General features: G+C 36.3%; 1 protein-coding gene across 2 annotated transcripts in view; it reads left to right on the top strand.

Moving 5' to 3' along the window:
* The window catches only part of ZNF106 (zinc finger protein 106), an 82,378-nt gene that overhangs the window by 15,081 nt on the left and 52,657 nt on the right, over positions 1–14,640 (top strand). For both annotated transcript variants that reach the window (XM_007472421.3, XM_001362383.4), the window contains exons 4-5: positions 4,983–5,183; positions 8,799–11,000. In XM_007472421.3, the coding sequence (XP_007472483.3) occupies positions 4,983–5,183; positions 8,799–11,000 (2,403 nt within the window). The remainder of the gene's footprint in view (positions 1–4,982; positions 5,184–8,798; positions 11,001–14,640) is intronic.

Raw genomic sequence — 14,640 nt, 5'->3', positions numbered from 1 at the left:
AGGCAGAAGTGAGCAAGGAGCATATTCCAGGTAGAGGCATTGAGATAGGAGATGTGGTGCTGTGTGAGGAATGGCAGAAAGGCCAATTTGGCTGGACTATAGAGTTTGAGAAGGAGATTAATGCATAATAAGTATGGAAAAGTGGGTTGGAGCCAGTTTTAAAGGCCTTTAAATGAGTATTTGATCTTAGAGTCACTGGAATTTAAAGTGGTAAAATGCTACAGTTTGACTTGTGTTTTAGAAAAAAATTAACCTTTTCTAGCCTTTCCTTCTTCTACTTCTACCATCCCTTTACCCCTTTCTCCTTCTCTTTTCTTTCCAAACAACATTTATAAGACCATCAAGGTTAATATATCTTTGTTGTAGAACCAACTGCTAAATAATTTTTCTTCCTTCAAAATACATACACTCTGATTGTGCCCCCTTTCCCTATCTTAGTTGTTGTCACTTACACATCTCCAGTTTATTTTACTCAGGCTCCTCAGTCATTTTAGTTCTTAGCTTCCTGTCCACTCTATTCCCTATCATTCTAAGGGATTTCAGTAGTGACATTGATAAGCTTACTCACATTGACCACATAATTCCTAAACTCTCAACTTCCATTCTGTTACAATGATAGAGTCACAACTTAGATTTCCAAATCCTATTATAACTATTGTTATTGAGTCTTTTTTTTTTCAGTCATTTCTGACTCTGTAACCCCATTTGGGATTTTCTTAGCAGTGAGACCAGAGTGATTTGACATTTCCTTCTCCAACTCATTTAACAGATCAGGAGACTGAGGCGCAAACCATGATAAATGACTTGCCCAGGAGTTCTTAAGTGTCTGAGTACAGATTTGAACTCTGGAAGACGAGCCTTCCTAACTCCAGACCTGGCACTCTGTCCAATGCACCACCCTTGTTGCTCATTTAACTATGCTACTTCCAATAATAGTTATGATGATTAATCTTCACATTTATATGATACTTTAAGGTTATAATAGTATTAACTCATTTTTTTCAAATGTGAAAACTGAGACCTATAAGTTGTGACTTGCCTAAAGTAATGGAACTAAGTATTCAAACTTAGGAATTTTCATTCAGATTCTTTTCTCTCAATCCCCCTTATCTTTTAGTTCCTACTTATGGACCATATCTATTCTTTGCTTCCTTATGGAGCTTTTGCCATCAGAGCCTGACCTTCCCAAGATTCTGAACTTTAAAATTTTGCTGTATATCCACAACTTCATATTTTTAATTCTTTCATACTTTTGTGACCCCAAACCATTTCTTTGTTTTCATTTTGACTTCCAGTCTATGGCCCCTTTTCTCACCTCACTTAATGATCCTGAATGTTGCATAACTGTGACCATTTGATCTCTTTCTCTGCCTTGAGGAATAAATATTTCAGACAGTCAAAAAGAGTTCATGCACCAAGGATCCATAGTTAGAATCATATTTATCAATTACCACTATAATGGAGCAGAGATCATGGAATAATATATTTCTGAAGACAGAGGCATACAGCCAAGAACTTATTGGGTGCTAGGTGACTCAGTGGATAGAGAGCTAGGCCTGGAACTGAGAGGTGATGGGTTCAAATGTGGCCTCAGATGCTTCTTAGCTGTGTGACCCTGGGCAAGTCACTTAACCCTTGTTGCCTTGCCCATACAGAAAATAGAATTAAAAAACAAAACAAAACTTATGCATGAAAATTGAGCATTATTCATTGGGGAAAAATGACCCTTTAATGAAATCGAGAACTTCCAAGCATTAATTTGAAATATAAACAGAAGTCAAGAGAAACATAAAAAAGTATATTGAAGCAAAACTAAACAAGGAAGAAGTATTTACATTCTAATGTTGGGAGATGACACAGGTATCCTTTTGGAGCTCTAATGTCATCAGGATTAAAGGAGTTAAATTAGGAGTGAAGAGGAAGGAAAAAAGTTTTTATGTACGTTAGGAAGGGTCTTGAATTACTTCAATTTCTGCAAAGTAACAGATAATATTACTATGAGAATATGGCTTGTGTTGGACTATGTATGGAATATAGGGTGAACCAATGCATGAGAACTTTAAGTATTTCTTGCTTTTTCCATGAGAGAATACCTCTTGCTCATGCACCAAGAGTGGCTGCTGTGCTTGGCAGAACTAGTTTTTTATTGGGAGATGGATTCTTCAAGCTATTATGACTTCTGGAGAATATCACTTATCATCTAGACAAGCTGCTAATTTCTCTTTCTAATTCTTCCATGGCTCTCATTTCTTTTTCAATTTTTTCCTCAAATGTTCTCATTTCATTAATTTAAAATATTTTTAAGCTCTTAAAAATATTTTTGCTTCCTCTATTCCTGAAAGTTTTATTGAATTTGTCTTTAAGCTGTACTTTTCTTTGAGGTTTTGCTTGTAGGTTTTTTTGGAGTCATTCTCCTAGGTTTTTGTCCTGAACTTCATTGTCATCATAAAGCTTTTTATGGTGGGATTCTTTTTTTGGTTTGTCTATTGTTTAAGTCTGGCTTCAGCTTGATATTAGAGGACCAGGGTCTGTGAATCTATGAAGGGAAGTTCTAGGTTTGTCCTATTGCTAATTTTTTGGAGTACTGAGTGTTATTCTAGGCTTTTGGGGACAGTTCAGACTGGGGACCTACAAGCCTTCAGTGCTCTCAGAGTGGTTTGATAGAGGAGAGTGATGTGCCTCAGCCACAGTTCCTTTTTCCTCTTGCCTTTACAACTTTGACCTGCCTAGCATCCATGATGGTAGGGAAGTGAGGATACAAGTAGAAGAATTAAATGACTTTGGTAAGGAAGACCAACCTCCCCTTTCCAAAGTAGAGAAAATATGGTTGTAATGTAAATAAATATAAAGATGGGAGAAGAATTTTTAAGTGTGGGGTAGAGGAGAAGTAGTCCATGGAGGATGGAGGATGTCTTCTGTTTTTACAAAGGAGGACATGAGGACATTTCTTAGCAGATAAGGTAGTGGGGAATTAGGGACTTTTGAAAGAAACTTTGGAGTGAGCACTAAGAAAATAAGCTAGTTGAGGCAGAATTAACAATTTGCTTTTTTGTCATTGAGGACCTAGATGAGTTGAGAACATGAATTTGCAGCCAACCATACAATGTGATGGTGTGACTTCCTCCACTAATACTGGAAGTATGGTTGGAGAAGGATAAATAATATATAGAGTTGAGGAGTGGTAGGGTATGAACAATAATAGAACACTGTATAAGGTAATCAAGGTTGATATTGAGGCTTTTTTTCCTTTAAGCTCTTTTAAACCTTGCATTTATAGTGATCAGTTCAAGGGTCACATGGCATCTAGGATCAGAAGACATGAGCAGAGGAGCCGGTTCTTGTCTTACTGCAAAGTCTCTAATTAGGAAAAAGAATAGTCAGTTTTGGAAGATAGTCTGATAATAGAATGCCATACAAAAGGATTCTCTGGAGTTTAAAGAGTGAATCTGGAAGTAGCTGTGGGGAACAAAGAATATGCCAGCTTTTTTATCTCATTGTGTCAATTTACATAAAACAGGGAGCAACCATCCTTAGAGAGGGAGACTAGAAATACATTGTCTAATAGAGAGAAGCAAGAACATCAGAAGATGATAGAAAAAAAAGAGATCAAGGGTTAAGAATTCCAGAAGAGGAAATAGAGAATATGAGGAGAAATGAACAGCTGGTACAGAGATGTCAAATTCCTGGCCCTCTGTAATTGGAAAATATTTAACAAAACAAATAAAAATATCATAGAAAATAATGTTATATAGGATTTTATAACCAACCTGGAGAGATCCTAGAATACTGTTTAGTGGTCTTATTTCTATTTTAGATTGACATTACTAGGATAGGACATTCCCCAGAATTTTGAGGTAAGTAGGAATAAGAGTAGGAGGAGAGGTTGTAGAGGAAAGAGATTTTCTTCTGCAATGGACATTGAATTCCAATATACGGTATTTTTCATAGATGCAAATCATAGACCATCTTGAGTTGTAATTGAACCAAGAAATTGATTCAAGGTGCCAAAAACAATTACCAAAAAAGACTCAACAACATGTCCCTGACTCAGGGTGTGAGCTGGGCACCCAATTGAAGTTCTATGGCTTGACAGAATTAGCCATTTTATCATTATTTAATATTGTTGCTGAGACTATTTCCTGTTTTGGTTCTAATTGTCCTTTTTTTAAAAATAATTCAAGCTTTCTTAGAAACTGTGTTAAGATAAAGAATATTCCAATCAAGTTCTTTCCAAAATTGAAATGGTTTTGATTACCATTTAACCATAGCATTCTCAGGAATTTGAGAATAACCATTTGTTTAACACAGCTGTTAACTTCCTCTAGCTGAAATGCTTCCCCCCCCTTTAAGATAAGCCCTTCCTTAAGCAGAATGCAAACCACATGTATTATCCACCCCAAATAAAGCTCAGTTAGCTGCAGGCTCCTCCCATCATTTGCTTTGGGTCCAGAATCCTCAGATTCCAGGCAAGGTCCCAGCTGTCCCAGTTTAGGTTACGTTCTTGAGATTGGCTCTAGCCACCTACTCTTTTCCCCTCCCCTCTGCTTTCACTGGAGGAATGCTTTTGAGCCAGAGATTAAATGTAGCAGCTATCACCAGGCTCTCTTGAGTGCAGCTGGCACCATGGGTGTGCTTCAGAGCAGCTCCTGTTTGCTCTGAGCCCCCTGCCCTGCCTCCCCTTTCACCATGTTTTTCCTCTGACATGATTTTGAGTACAACAATTCAAGACGATTTTTCCTTTTGTACTACATTATTCTCAAGTGTATTACCTCTTGATTGTTGGGAAAAAAAATCATTGTAAAATTATTATTATTAAAATCACAAGCATTTTAAAGGTGGTGAAAGGGGCATTAAAGTTCAGCTGTATTCAGTTTTCACTGTTTCAAGTTGCTTAGTGCCTTCAGAGGAAATTACATAAGTTCTGGTGCACCTGCAATGCCTGTTGGAAGAATTGAATGTCCCTTATCTCCATCTTGTCCTAGGGACAGTGACCATGAGTGCCGGGTGTGCCGGGTGACAGTGGTGGGCTTGTCAGCTTATGCAAAACACATTTCCAGCCAGTTACACAAGGATAATGTTGATGCTCAGGAAAGAGAAGAAGATGGAAAAGAAGAAGAGGTGGAAGAAGAATACTTTGACAAAGAGCTCGTTCAGCTAATAAAACAAAGGAATGAACAAAGCCGGTCAGTATTTTTTATGAATTAAAAAAAAAAATATGCTGTGAGAATGTTACCCATTCTCAGCACTTTTCGGCTGTGCAACTTTGATTCATGTTAAAGTGTTAGCTTCCAGATTTATTTTAGGGTTGTTGTGTTGTCTTGGAATTCTTTTCTAAAATTTTGAAATGGCACAACTTGTTGGCTGAAAAACTTAACCTGATTTGATGTAAAAGTTATGGTTTGTACGATGGCCAAGTGAGTGTTACATATTTAGTGTTAATATTGGTCACTTTTAAAATCAGACTTGTTAGAAGTAGTAGGCTTTTTATAACAGAGTAAGCAGGATTGAGTATAATTCTTGAAGATTAAATAACGGCTTTGGCAATAAAAATACTACTATTCATATATAAAAATTGTCAATATCTTGAGTTGTTTTGATTTAAAAACTTGGGTACAGTCAAAGTGGTGGAGTTAGTTGTGAGACTCTCAGATAGTATAATTGAAATATGACAACTTAAAGTCATTTCTTTCTTTTGTTCTCTTGGTTTGTCCAGAGATACTAAAAGCCATGGTATTTTCTGTTCTGTAATCAGAAGAAAAAGTAGAATTTTATTAAAGTAACATTAGAATAAAACTATTTTACATGTCATAAATATTTATAACAGCCCTCTGGGAGACAGTCTTCAAATGTCTCTAGCAGCATAAGTTCTTATATAGCTCACTTGCTTATTAGTCCTTCAGATGACATTCCTGTTAAGTTCTGTATGGCAGCAGCTTATACCCTTTCTGTCTTGGAGTCTATTTCATTTTTGTTTTGTTATGATAATTTTGTTCTATTAGGTTAGCTATCTGCAAATAGTTAGCATTAAAGGAAAGTATGTGAACTCTTCATTATGCTAGGTACTATATTAGTTTTATCTTTGGAAGGATACTCTTACATGTTTCTGAAGTGATTTATTGGTGCAGTCATCTGCTCTTTTTATCCATGAATCTTCCCACTTGTCTTATTTTTTCCTAAAATATTATTTTAGTTGTACTACTGTCTCTTGGGAGTAGCATACTGAGATAGTATTCCTTATTTGAAGTATTAGCTATCCTTGTTAATTATTATTGATCTATTATATTTGGCATTGGTAGACTTGCCAAGGAAGGAAAGACAAAATAGAAGTTTACTTAATGCTTAAAGAAAGGCTATAACTAGGTAGGTCAAAAAATAGAGAGCCAGGCTTAGAAATGAGAGGTCCTGGGTTCACAGAGGGATAGAGTGCCAAGCCTAGAGTTGAGAAAATTTGAGTTCAAATCTGGCCTCAGATGCTGTCTAGTTGTGTGACCTGGGCAAGTCACTTAACTCCAATTACCTAGTTCTTACCACTCTTTTTTCTTGGAACTGATAATTAGTATTGATTCTAAGACAGAAGGTAAGAGTTAAAAAAAAAAGCACTATAAAGTTTGAATAGTATGACTGTCCTCTCAGGTGGTTTGGATCATCTTATTTTTAAAAAACATATTAGTAACTTTTGATTCCATATTATCCTCATAGTATTTTTTAAAATTTCAATTTATTTTGGAGCTTAAATGCCAAAGAAATTGAGACAATAGTAACTGTTTTATAATACTTTTTTGTTTTAAAAAATGCTTTCACATCCATTGCTTCACTCGATCCTCCCAACATCCCTGGAGCTTAAGTATTTCCTACTTTACAAATGAGGAAAACAAGATTTGTTTGACTTGCCTGTGACCAAATACTGAGCAATAGAACTCGAAGTCTTTTTATTCCAAATACTAGTGAGTGGTCTTTCCAGAGTTGCACACTTCTTCAGATAAGGCTTTATATTGATTAAGGTCATAAGCCTTAGGAACATAATTAGAAAGAAACCTAATCAAACAATTATTGCTTTGATTTGGGATAAGCACTATTTTGCTAGGGAAATTATTTTAATAGATATTGCCAAGACATCTTATTTACTTTAACATTTTTCTTGGAGTTCAACAGTATTAATTTGAATTTTGTCCTAGCCTTTTTGTTCAATATGTTGTAGCTCATGCTATAATACATAATAACATTTGTTACTCGTTCCCTCATTTGAACTCATGCTATTAGTTGTTTGTTTTTTTCATTGTTAGCTATTTTTAGATCCTATTTGTAAGTCCCTCAAGTGAAGAACAATAACCAAAATACCTATTTATGTTCCCAGCACTCAATATGATGCCCAATTCTTAGTAATCTTTTTTTAAAGAACCCTTACCTTTTGTCTTGGTATCAATTCTAAGACAGAAAAGCAGAATGGGTTAAGCAATTGAGATTAAATGATTGTCCAGGATCACATAGCTAGGACATGTCTTGAGTCTAGATTTGAACCCAGGTCTTCTCAACTCTAGGTCTGGAACTCTGTCCACTGTGATATCTAGTTGCCCTTAGAGTCTTAATAAATATTTGCTGATAGTATTGAAGTACTAGAAAACAACTATAAGCATTTATTAATTGCTTCCAGTGTGCAAGGTTCTGGACTAGGTGCTGGTGATGCACAGACAAAAGGAAAGATTGTTCCTATATTTGGTGATTTAGCTTTTAAAGAGAGAGATTTGACAATCAGCAGGCATGGAAAAACTCATATTGAAGGTGGTATTTGAGTTGAGCCATGGAGGAGCCTAAAATTTACTCTGAGGCACAATGATGAGGGAATGTACTCCAGCCATGCAGGAAGTCTTATGTAAAGTCACAGAAGTAGGAGATGGGAGTGCTGAGTTAAGGGAGCACTGCACTGCATAGGATAAACACTACATGTTTATAAAAATACATGTAATAGCATAGCCTGGAGCCGGAGTTGTTTTTTTTAAACTATTACTTCCATCTTAGAATCAATACTCGGTATTGGTTCCAAGGCAGAAGAGTGGTAAGGGCTAGGTAATGGGGGTTAAGTGACTTGCCCAGAGTCACACAGCTAGGAAGTATCTGAGGCCAGATTTGAACCTAGGACCTCCCATCTCTAGGCCTGGCTCTCAATCCACTGAGCTATCCAGCTGTCCCTTAGGAGCCAGAGTTTTTAAAGGCTAAATTTAATTTTTTTAGCCGATGATTTTGTGTTTTGTTCCAGAGGTAATAGGGAGCCTCTGAATTGTCTCGAGCATGGTAGTGACATGATCAGATCTGGGGTTGCATGTATTCTGTAAACCTAGTATAGGACTTATAGAGTTCTAGTCTTTATTTAGGGTATCTAAGCAAAACTGTAGGTGAGTCATCAAGTATTTTTATTAAGCTTAGTATTCTTAAAATACTCTTAAGGATAGCAGTTTCAGTTGCAAGCACATCTTAGTCAAGTTTTTCTTATTAAGACCTTTTTTGTCCTTGCCTTTTTTCTATAGAAGTGTGAAATTCATCTTTAAGCTTCATCTACTTTTATAGAACTGTTAGCTTTTTTCATGACAAATAATCCTAATCATGTAACCTTTTGCTAGATTGTCTTTTTCATATGGTGGAATTTTTTGTTTGTTTGTATGGGTACATTTAGATGAAATAGTTCTTTTAGGCAGTAAAAAATTACCATTTAAAATGGCTTAGAATGATTGGAATTTTAGCTAGGATTGAGAGGAAACAAGAAATATGTTTAAGTCACCAAAGAAAAACTGTTTGTCTTCTAGACAAGATGAAGCGTCTGTTACTGTTCAAGAAATAAACTCTGATGACAGACGACAATGGCGAAGAGAAGACCGAGGAGCTTACCAAGAGAGAGATGCTTATGATCAACCATCGTGGCACCATCGTGTACCTCTTCAGCGGGATTGGAAGTGGGAAAAGGATGGCTTCAATGGTGGTCGGAAAAATAACTTTCCACATTCCTTGAGGAATGGTGGTGGACCAAGAGGACGTTCTGGGTGGCATAAAGGTGGTCCAGGGGGATCTTCAAATTGGTATCATAACCACAATAATTCTGGAGGTAGTTGGCATCCAAACAATGGAACAGTAGATTGGCATCATGGTGGTACAGGAAGGAATTCCAGCTGGCATTCTGAAGGAACAGATGGTTTTTGGCACATGAACAACAGTAGTGGAAATTGGCAATCTAAGGCACGTGGTACAAATAGTTGGAATTATAGTGTCCCTGGAGACATATTTCAGCCTGGGAGAAACAGGAATTCTAACTGCCAAATTGATGACATGACCATGTTATGGAACAAGAAATCTAATAAATTAAATAAGTATAATCAAGGGAGATATACATGGCAAAGGCAAGAGAATAGAGGTCCTACTGAAGATGATAATGATTACCTATTGGATTTTACAAGTGATAAGCTTCCTTCGGAGGGTTTACTTGACTTCAGCACTTCTGAGCAGCCTGAAAGTCAAACCTCTAAGCAAGCAGAAATTATAGCACCTAAGATGAGTGGAAAGAGTGGTAATGTATCAAAGGATAAAATACATCGTTGGACTCCTTACCCCTCCCAGAAAATTGTGGAACCACAACAACCAGGGTTGAAGGAAGTAACTGCTAAAAAGTCAGAGGTGGTAGATGAACCTCCTTTTCTTTTTCACCTAATAACTGCTTGTGGGAAAGATCTCAAGACTAATAATACAGATAATTCCACAAAGCTGAAAACACAGAAAGAAACCCAGTTGGGATCCTTTGATCACAAGGTCACTTCTAATCACACTGTTTCCAATGAGGCAGTGACCACTTGCACATCTAGAGTAATACCTGAACAAGAGAACAGTTCACATAAAATGCCATCACTAAAGTCTCCACTCCTTCCAATCCCAAACACTAGATCCTCATCTCAAAAACAAGATTCAAAGAACCTTCTGAAAAGTACAAAACCTTTGTCTGCAACTTCTGGAGAATGTCAGAATCACTCAAATACACTTAGCTTAGAGGACAACCAAAATTCCTCTTATGTATCTAAACTACGTAGTTCCTGTTCTCGTGTCTTAAAAGGAAATAAAACTGTGCTTGATGGAACGCAGAGGGAGCCTGTTGACAATTTAAGTGAAGTCTTGAAAAAAGCCAAGGAGGTGTTAAAATGTAGTCAGCCCCTACAAAATCCACTCCTGAGCAATGCCAAAAGTATCAGGAGCTGTGCATCAGAAAGTAAGAATGGAGAAGAGTCTGTGAAAAGCTCTTTGAACACTGAGCTTCAAGAATGTGCACCAGAAGATAGAGATGAAGCAGAGCTATCAGACCTTGAAAAACATGGTACAAAAGTCGAAGATCTTGGTCCCTTAAATCCCAAAGGTTCACCTTGTGGTGCTTTAGAATGTGAACATCCTGTGACTGAGAAAGAGAGGGATGACAAAACTATTAAAACAACTGAGAAATGCTCTATTAATTCAGATGGCGCTACAGTCCAACACAAAGAATCAGAGTTTCAAATGGAGTCTGCAGCATCTGCAGCTAGTCCTCAGACAGGCCTATTGCTAGACTTTAAAACATCATTAGAAGATATCCAGGTTGAAGAACCTGTTAAATCAGGTTTGCCTTTTGAAACAGAAAGCTTTGATAACAGTAACTTGGATGTTGACCTCCAGAAAGGAGGGACAGGGCAACCTTCAGTCTCTCTGCTTCCTGAACTAAGCAAACTTGGTTTTCCTGCCTCTCTCCAGCGAGATCTAACCCGGCACATCAGTTTGAAGAGCAAACCTGGGGCTCATCTTCCTGAGCCCAATCTCAATAATGCACGCCGCATTCGAAATGTTAGTGGGCATCGAAAAAGTGAGACAGAGAAGGAGTCAGGACTCAAACCCACTCTACGCCAGATTCTGAATGCTTCTCGAAGAAATGTCAACTGGGAACAGGTCATTCAGCAGGTAACCAAGAAGAAGCAGGAGCTGGGAAAAGGTTTACCCAGGTAAGTGCCATTTTTCTATAATTTCTAAAAAAGAATTTATTAGTTAATTTTAGCATTCTTTTCTTTTTAAATTGAGTTCCAGATTCCCCCTCTTAAACATTCTCTCCTTTACCCACTGAGAAGCCAAGCAATATAATATCAATTACACAGGTGAAACCATGTGAAACAGATTTCTGTATTGGCCATATTAAAAAAAAAAACAAGGAAAATCAAGTAAGAAAGTCCATACTTCATTTTGTGTGCTCAGAGTTCATTAATTCTCTTTGGAGGTGGGTAGATTTTTTTCATCATGAATCCTTTGGAATTGTCTTGGATCATTGTATTGATCAGAATAGCCATGTTTTTCACACTTGATCATCATTATAACATTGTGCTCTCCCAGTTCTTCTCATTTTACTTTGTATCAGTTCATACAGGTCTTTCAAGGTGTCTCTGAAACTACCCGTCCCATTTTTTATAATACTGTTGTATTCCATCAAAATCATATACATCAACTTGTCAGGTCTTTTCCCAATTGATGAACATCCCTTCAGTTACAATTCTTTGCCATCACAAAAAAACAGCCGATATAAATATTTTTGTACACATAGGTCCTTTTCCTTTTAATTTAATCTCTTTGGGATACAAACAGAAGTGGTATTGCTATGTCAAAGAGTTGCTCAGTTTTATAGCCTTTTGGGCCTAGTTCCAAATTGTTTTCCAGAATGGTCAGAACAGTTCACTGTTTCACCAATAGTTTATTAGTGTACCTATTTTTCCCTTATCCCCTCCAGCATTTGTCTTTTCTGTAGGAGTGAGGTGGTAAAGTTCTTAGGAGTTAACATGTATCATCTTCCCATATAGGAATATAAACAGTTTATTAAGTCTGATGATTATTCTTTATGTTTACCTTTTTATTCTCTTAAGTCTTGTGTTTGAATGTTAGATTTTTCTATTCAGCTCTGGTCTTTTCATTAGGAATACTTGAAAATCTTATTTCTTTGAATATCCATTTCTCCCCTGAAGGACTATACTTGGTTTTACTGGGTGTGTGATTCTTGGTTGTAATCCTAACTCCTTTGTCTGCTGGAATATGATATTCTAAGCCCTCTGGTCTTTTAACACGGAAGCCGATAAATCTCGTGTGATCCTGACTATGGCTCCATGATATGAATGTATTTTCTTCTTGAACTCGGGGATTTTGCTATAATATTCCTGGAAGTTTTCATTTTGGGATCTCCTTCAGAAAGCGATGGGTGGGTTCTTAATTCTACTCTTGGATCTAAGATATCAAGCAATTTTCCTTGATAATTTTTTGAAGTATGCTGTCTAGGCTCTTTTCTTTGATTATAGTTTTCACATAGTCCAATAATTCTTAAATGATCTGTCTATGTTTTTTCATTGAGAGTTTGTTTTCTTTTTTTTTGTTCTCTTGTTTTTCTTTTATTTCTTGATGTCTCATGGAATTAGCTTCCATTGACCTAATCCTAATTTTCACAAAATTTTTTTCTTCTGTGAGCATTTGTAACTTTTTCATTTGGCCAATTTTAAAAAAATAATTCCTTTCTTCAGTGAATTTTTATACTTGTTCTATTTGGTTTAGTCTTTTTAAGAATTCTTTTCAGTGAATTTTTGTGCCTCTTTTACCATTTGGTCTATTCTATTCTTTAAGGTATTATTTTCTTCAATATTTTTTGTACCACTTTTACCAAGCTGTTAATTCTCTTCATAATTTTCTTGCTTTACTCATTACTTTTTTCCATTTTTCCTTTGCCACTTTTATCTCTTTAACTCTTCCAATAATTCTTGTTGGACTCAAATCCAATTAATGGTTTTCTTTGACACTTAGTTTATATCTTTTCACATGTTGTCTTCTGAGTTTGTGTCTTGGTCATCTCTGCCACAGTAGTAGCTTTTGAAGGTCAAATTTTTTTGTTGCTGTTGTTGTGGTTTGCTTATTTTTTATAACCTTTTCCTTAGCTTTAAACTTTATGGTAAATTTGGACTCTACTAAGTCTGGGTTGGGCAGTCCCTGTCTCATGCTTTGGGATTTTTCAGTTCAGTTCAGTTTCTAGTTCTGGGGGACCTGGCAAGTTTTTGGTGCTTCCAAAGTGGTGTGATTTTGGGAGAGGAGTGGTCCCTTTTTTCCTCATCTGTGCTATGGTCTTTACCCAGGAAGAACCCTTGATCCCCTGTAGCCAGAAGTACTAGTTTCTCTTTGCCTTTGAACTTTAACTAGAGCCCATGTTCCCTTGTGACTGCCCCCCCCCCCCCCCCATATCCTTTTTTTAACTGTGACCCAGAAGTGGATATGGGTTGTAGTGTTGCCAATTAAGATACAATCTCTACCTACCTAGTGCTGACAAAGGACTCCCTATAATCTCTGATCAGCTGCCCAATAACTTTACCATCTCTAGACTGAGAGCTTCTAAAGCTGATCTGCTATGTTATTTTGAAGTTTTTGAGAGGATTGTTGAGAGAATTTGGCTAGTTTATCTCTAATCCACCATCTTGGCATCCTCTTAAATATTGATTGACCTTTTCTAATACATATTTGTTTTTACAGAGGTTTTTAAAAAAAGAATTTTAAAAATCTCATATTGGTATCTTGATTTTACAATACCTTTATTTCTCATAACCCTTTCATCATCCTTTATTACAAAGATGCCCATCCCTTATAACAAAGAATCCATGTTCAGTTCTTTTTAGACTATTTCTAAAGATATTTATGAAATTCCCCTGCCAATCATATTTTAAATGGACAGAGATTTTTTATTACTGTAGTTTGGATAATCTCTTTTTAGATACTTATTTTTAAAAACTTTACCATCTTTTTTTAGAATAGCTACTAAGTATTGATTCCAAGGAATACAAATACTAAGGGCTAGGCAATGGGGATTAAGTGACTTGCCCAGGGTCATACAGCTAGGAAGGCTAATCTGAGGCAAGATTTGAATTTAGGATTTCCCTACTCCAGGCCTGCTGCTGTATTCACTGGCCTATCTAGCTGCCCTGATAACTATTATTTTTCCTGGAGAATGTAGATAGTTTGGTTGATTACTTAGTTGCAGAATCCCTGATGGTTAGTTATTCTTGAATATCTCTTAGTACTTAGCATTGGCATAATGAAAGTTTCAGAAATATTTATTGAATGAATGTAAGCTAGATCCAGCAAGAAATATATTGAAGTTTCTAATAGGTTTTAAATAGGTCAGGTCTTTGACATTGTAGGAATTAAAACTGACAAATTAGCCCCAAAACCTGAAAGAACCGTCACCACCTAGAAAGTTAAAAAAGTAAACATTCATTTAAAATGACTATAACAACTAACAGAAGACCTATGTAGAAATCCCTGTGATTTGATTTAAGATCCATTTTAAATAGTGTATGTAGTACTTACGTGTTATTGTTATGTATGTAGTACTTAAAGTGTTTTCTTGCCTTGGATAGTTAAGCGAAGCATAGTTGTGGAGAGTAAATTCATGTTAAAGTGAAAATGGAAATAAGGAGAATTAGAATTATATTACTATTGTATTCCATATCTTTAAAAAACATGACTTATGCATTGATAATTCTGGAAATTTAATAATGCCATGTAGTTTTCAGACACTAAAAATCTAACATGGAAGATTCTCCCAAGTGAACAAAAACTTAAAAATAA

Source organism: Monodelphis domestica, chromosome 1 (genome assembly GCF_027887165.1).
Source record: "Monodelphis domestica isolate mMonDom1 chromosome 1, mMonDom1.pri, whole genome shotgun sequence".
In the NCBI taxonomy this organism is placed as follows: Eukaryota; Metazoa; Chordata; class Mammalia; order Didelphimorphia; family Didelphidae; genus Monodelphis; species Monodelphis domestica.
The sequence above is the reverse complement of the archived record's forward strand: the minus strand, read 5'-3'. Positions and strand labels throughout refer to the sequence as shown.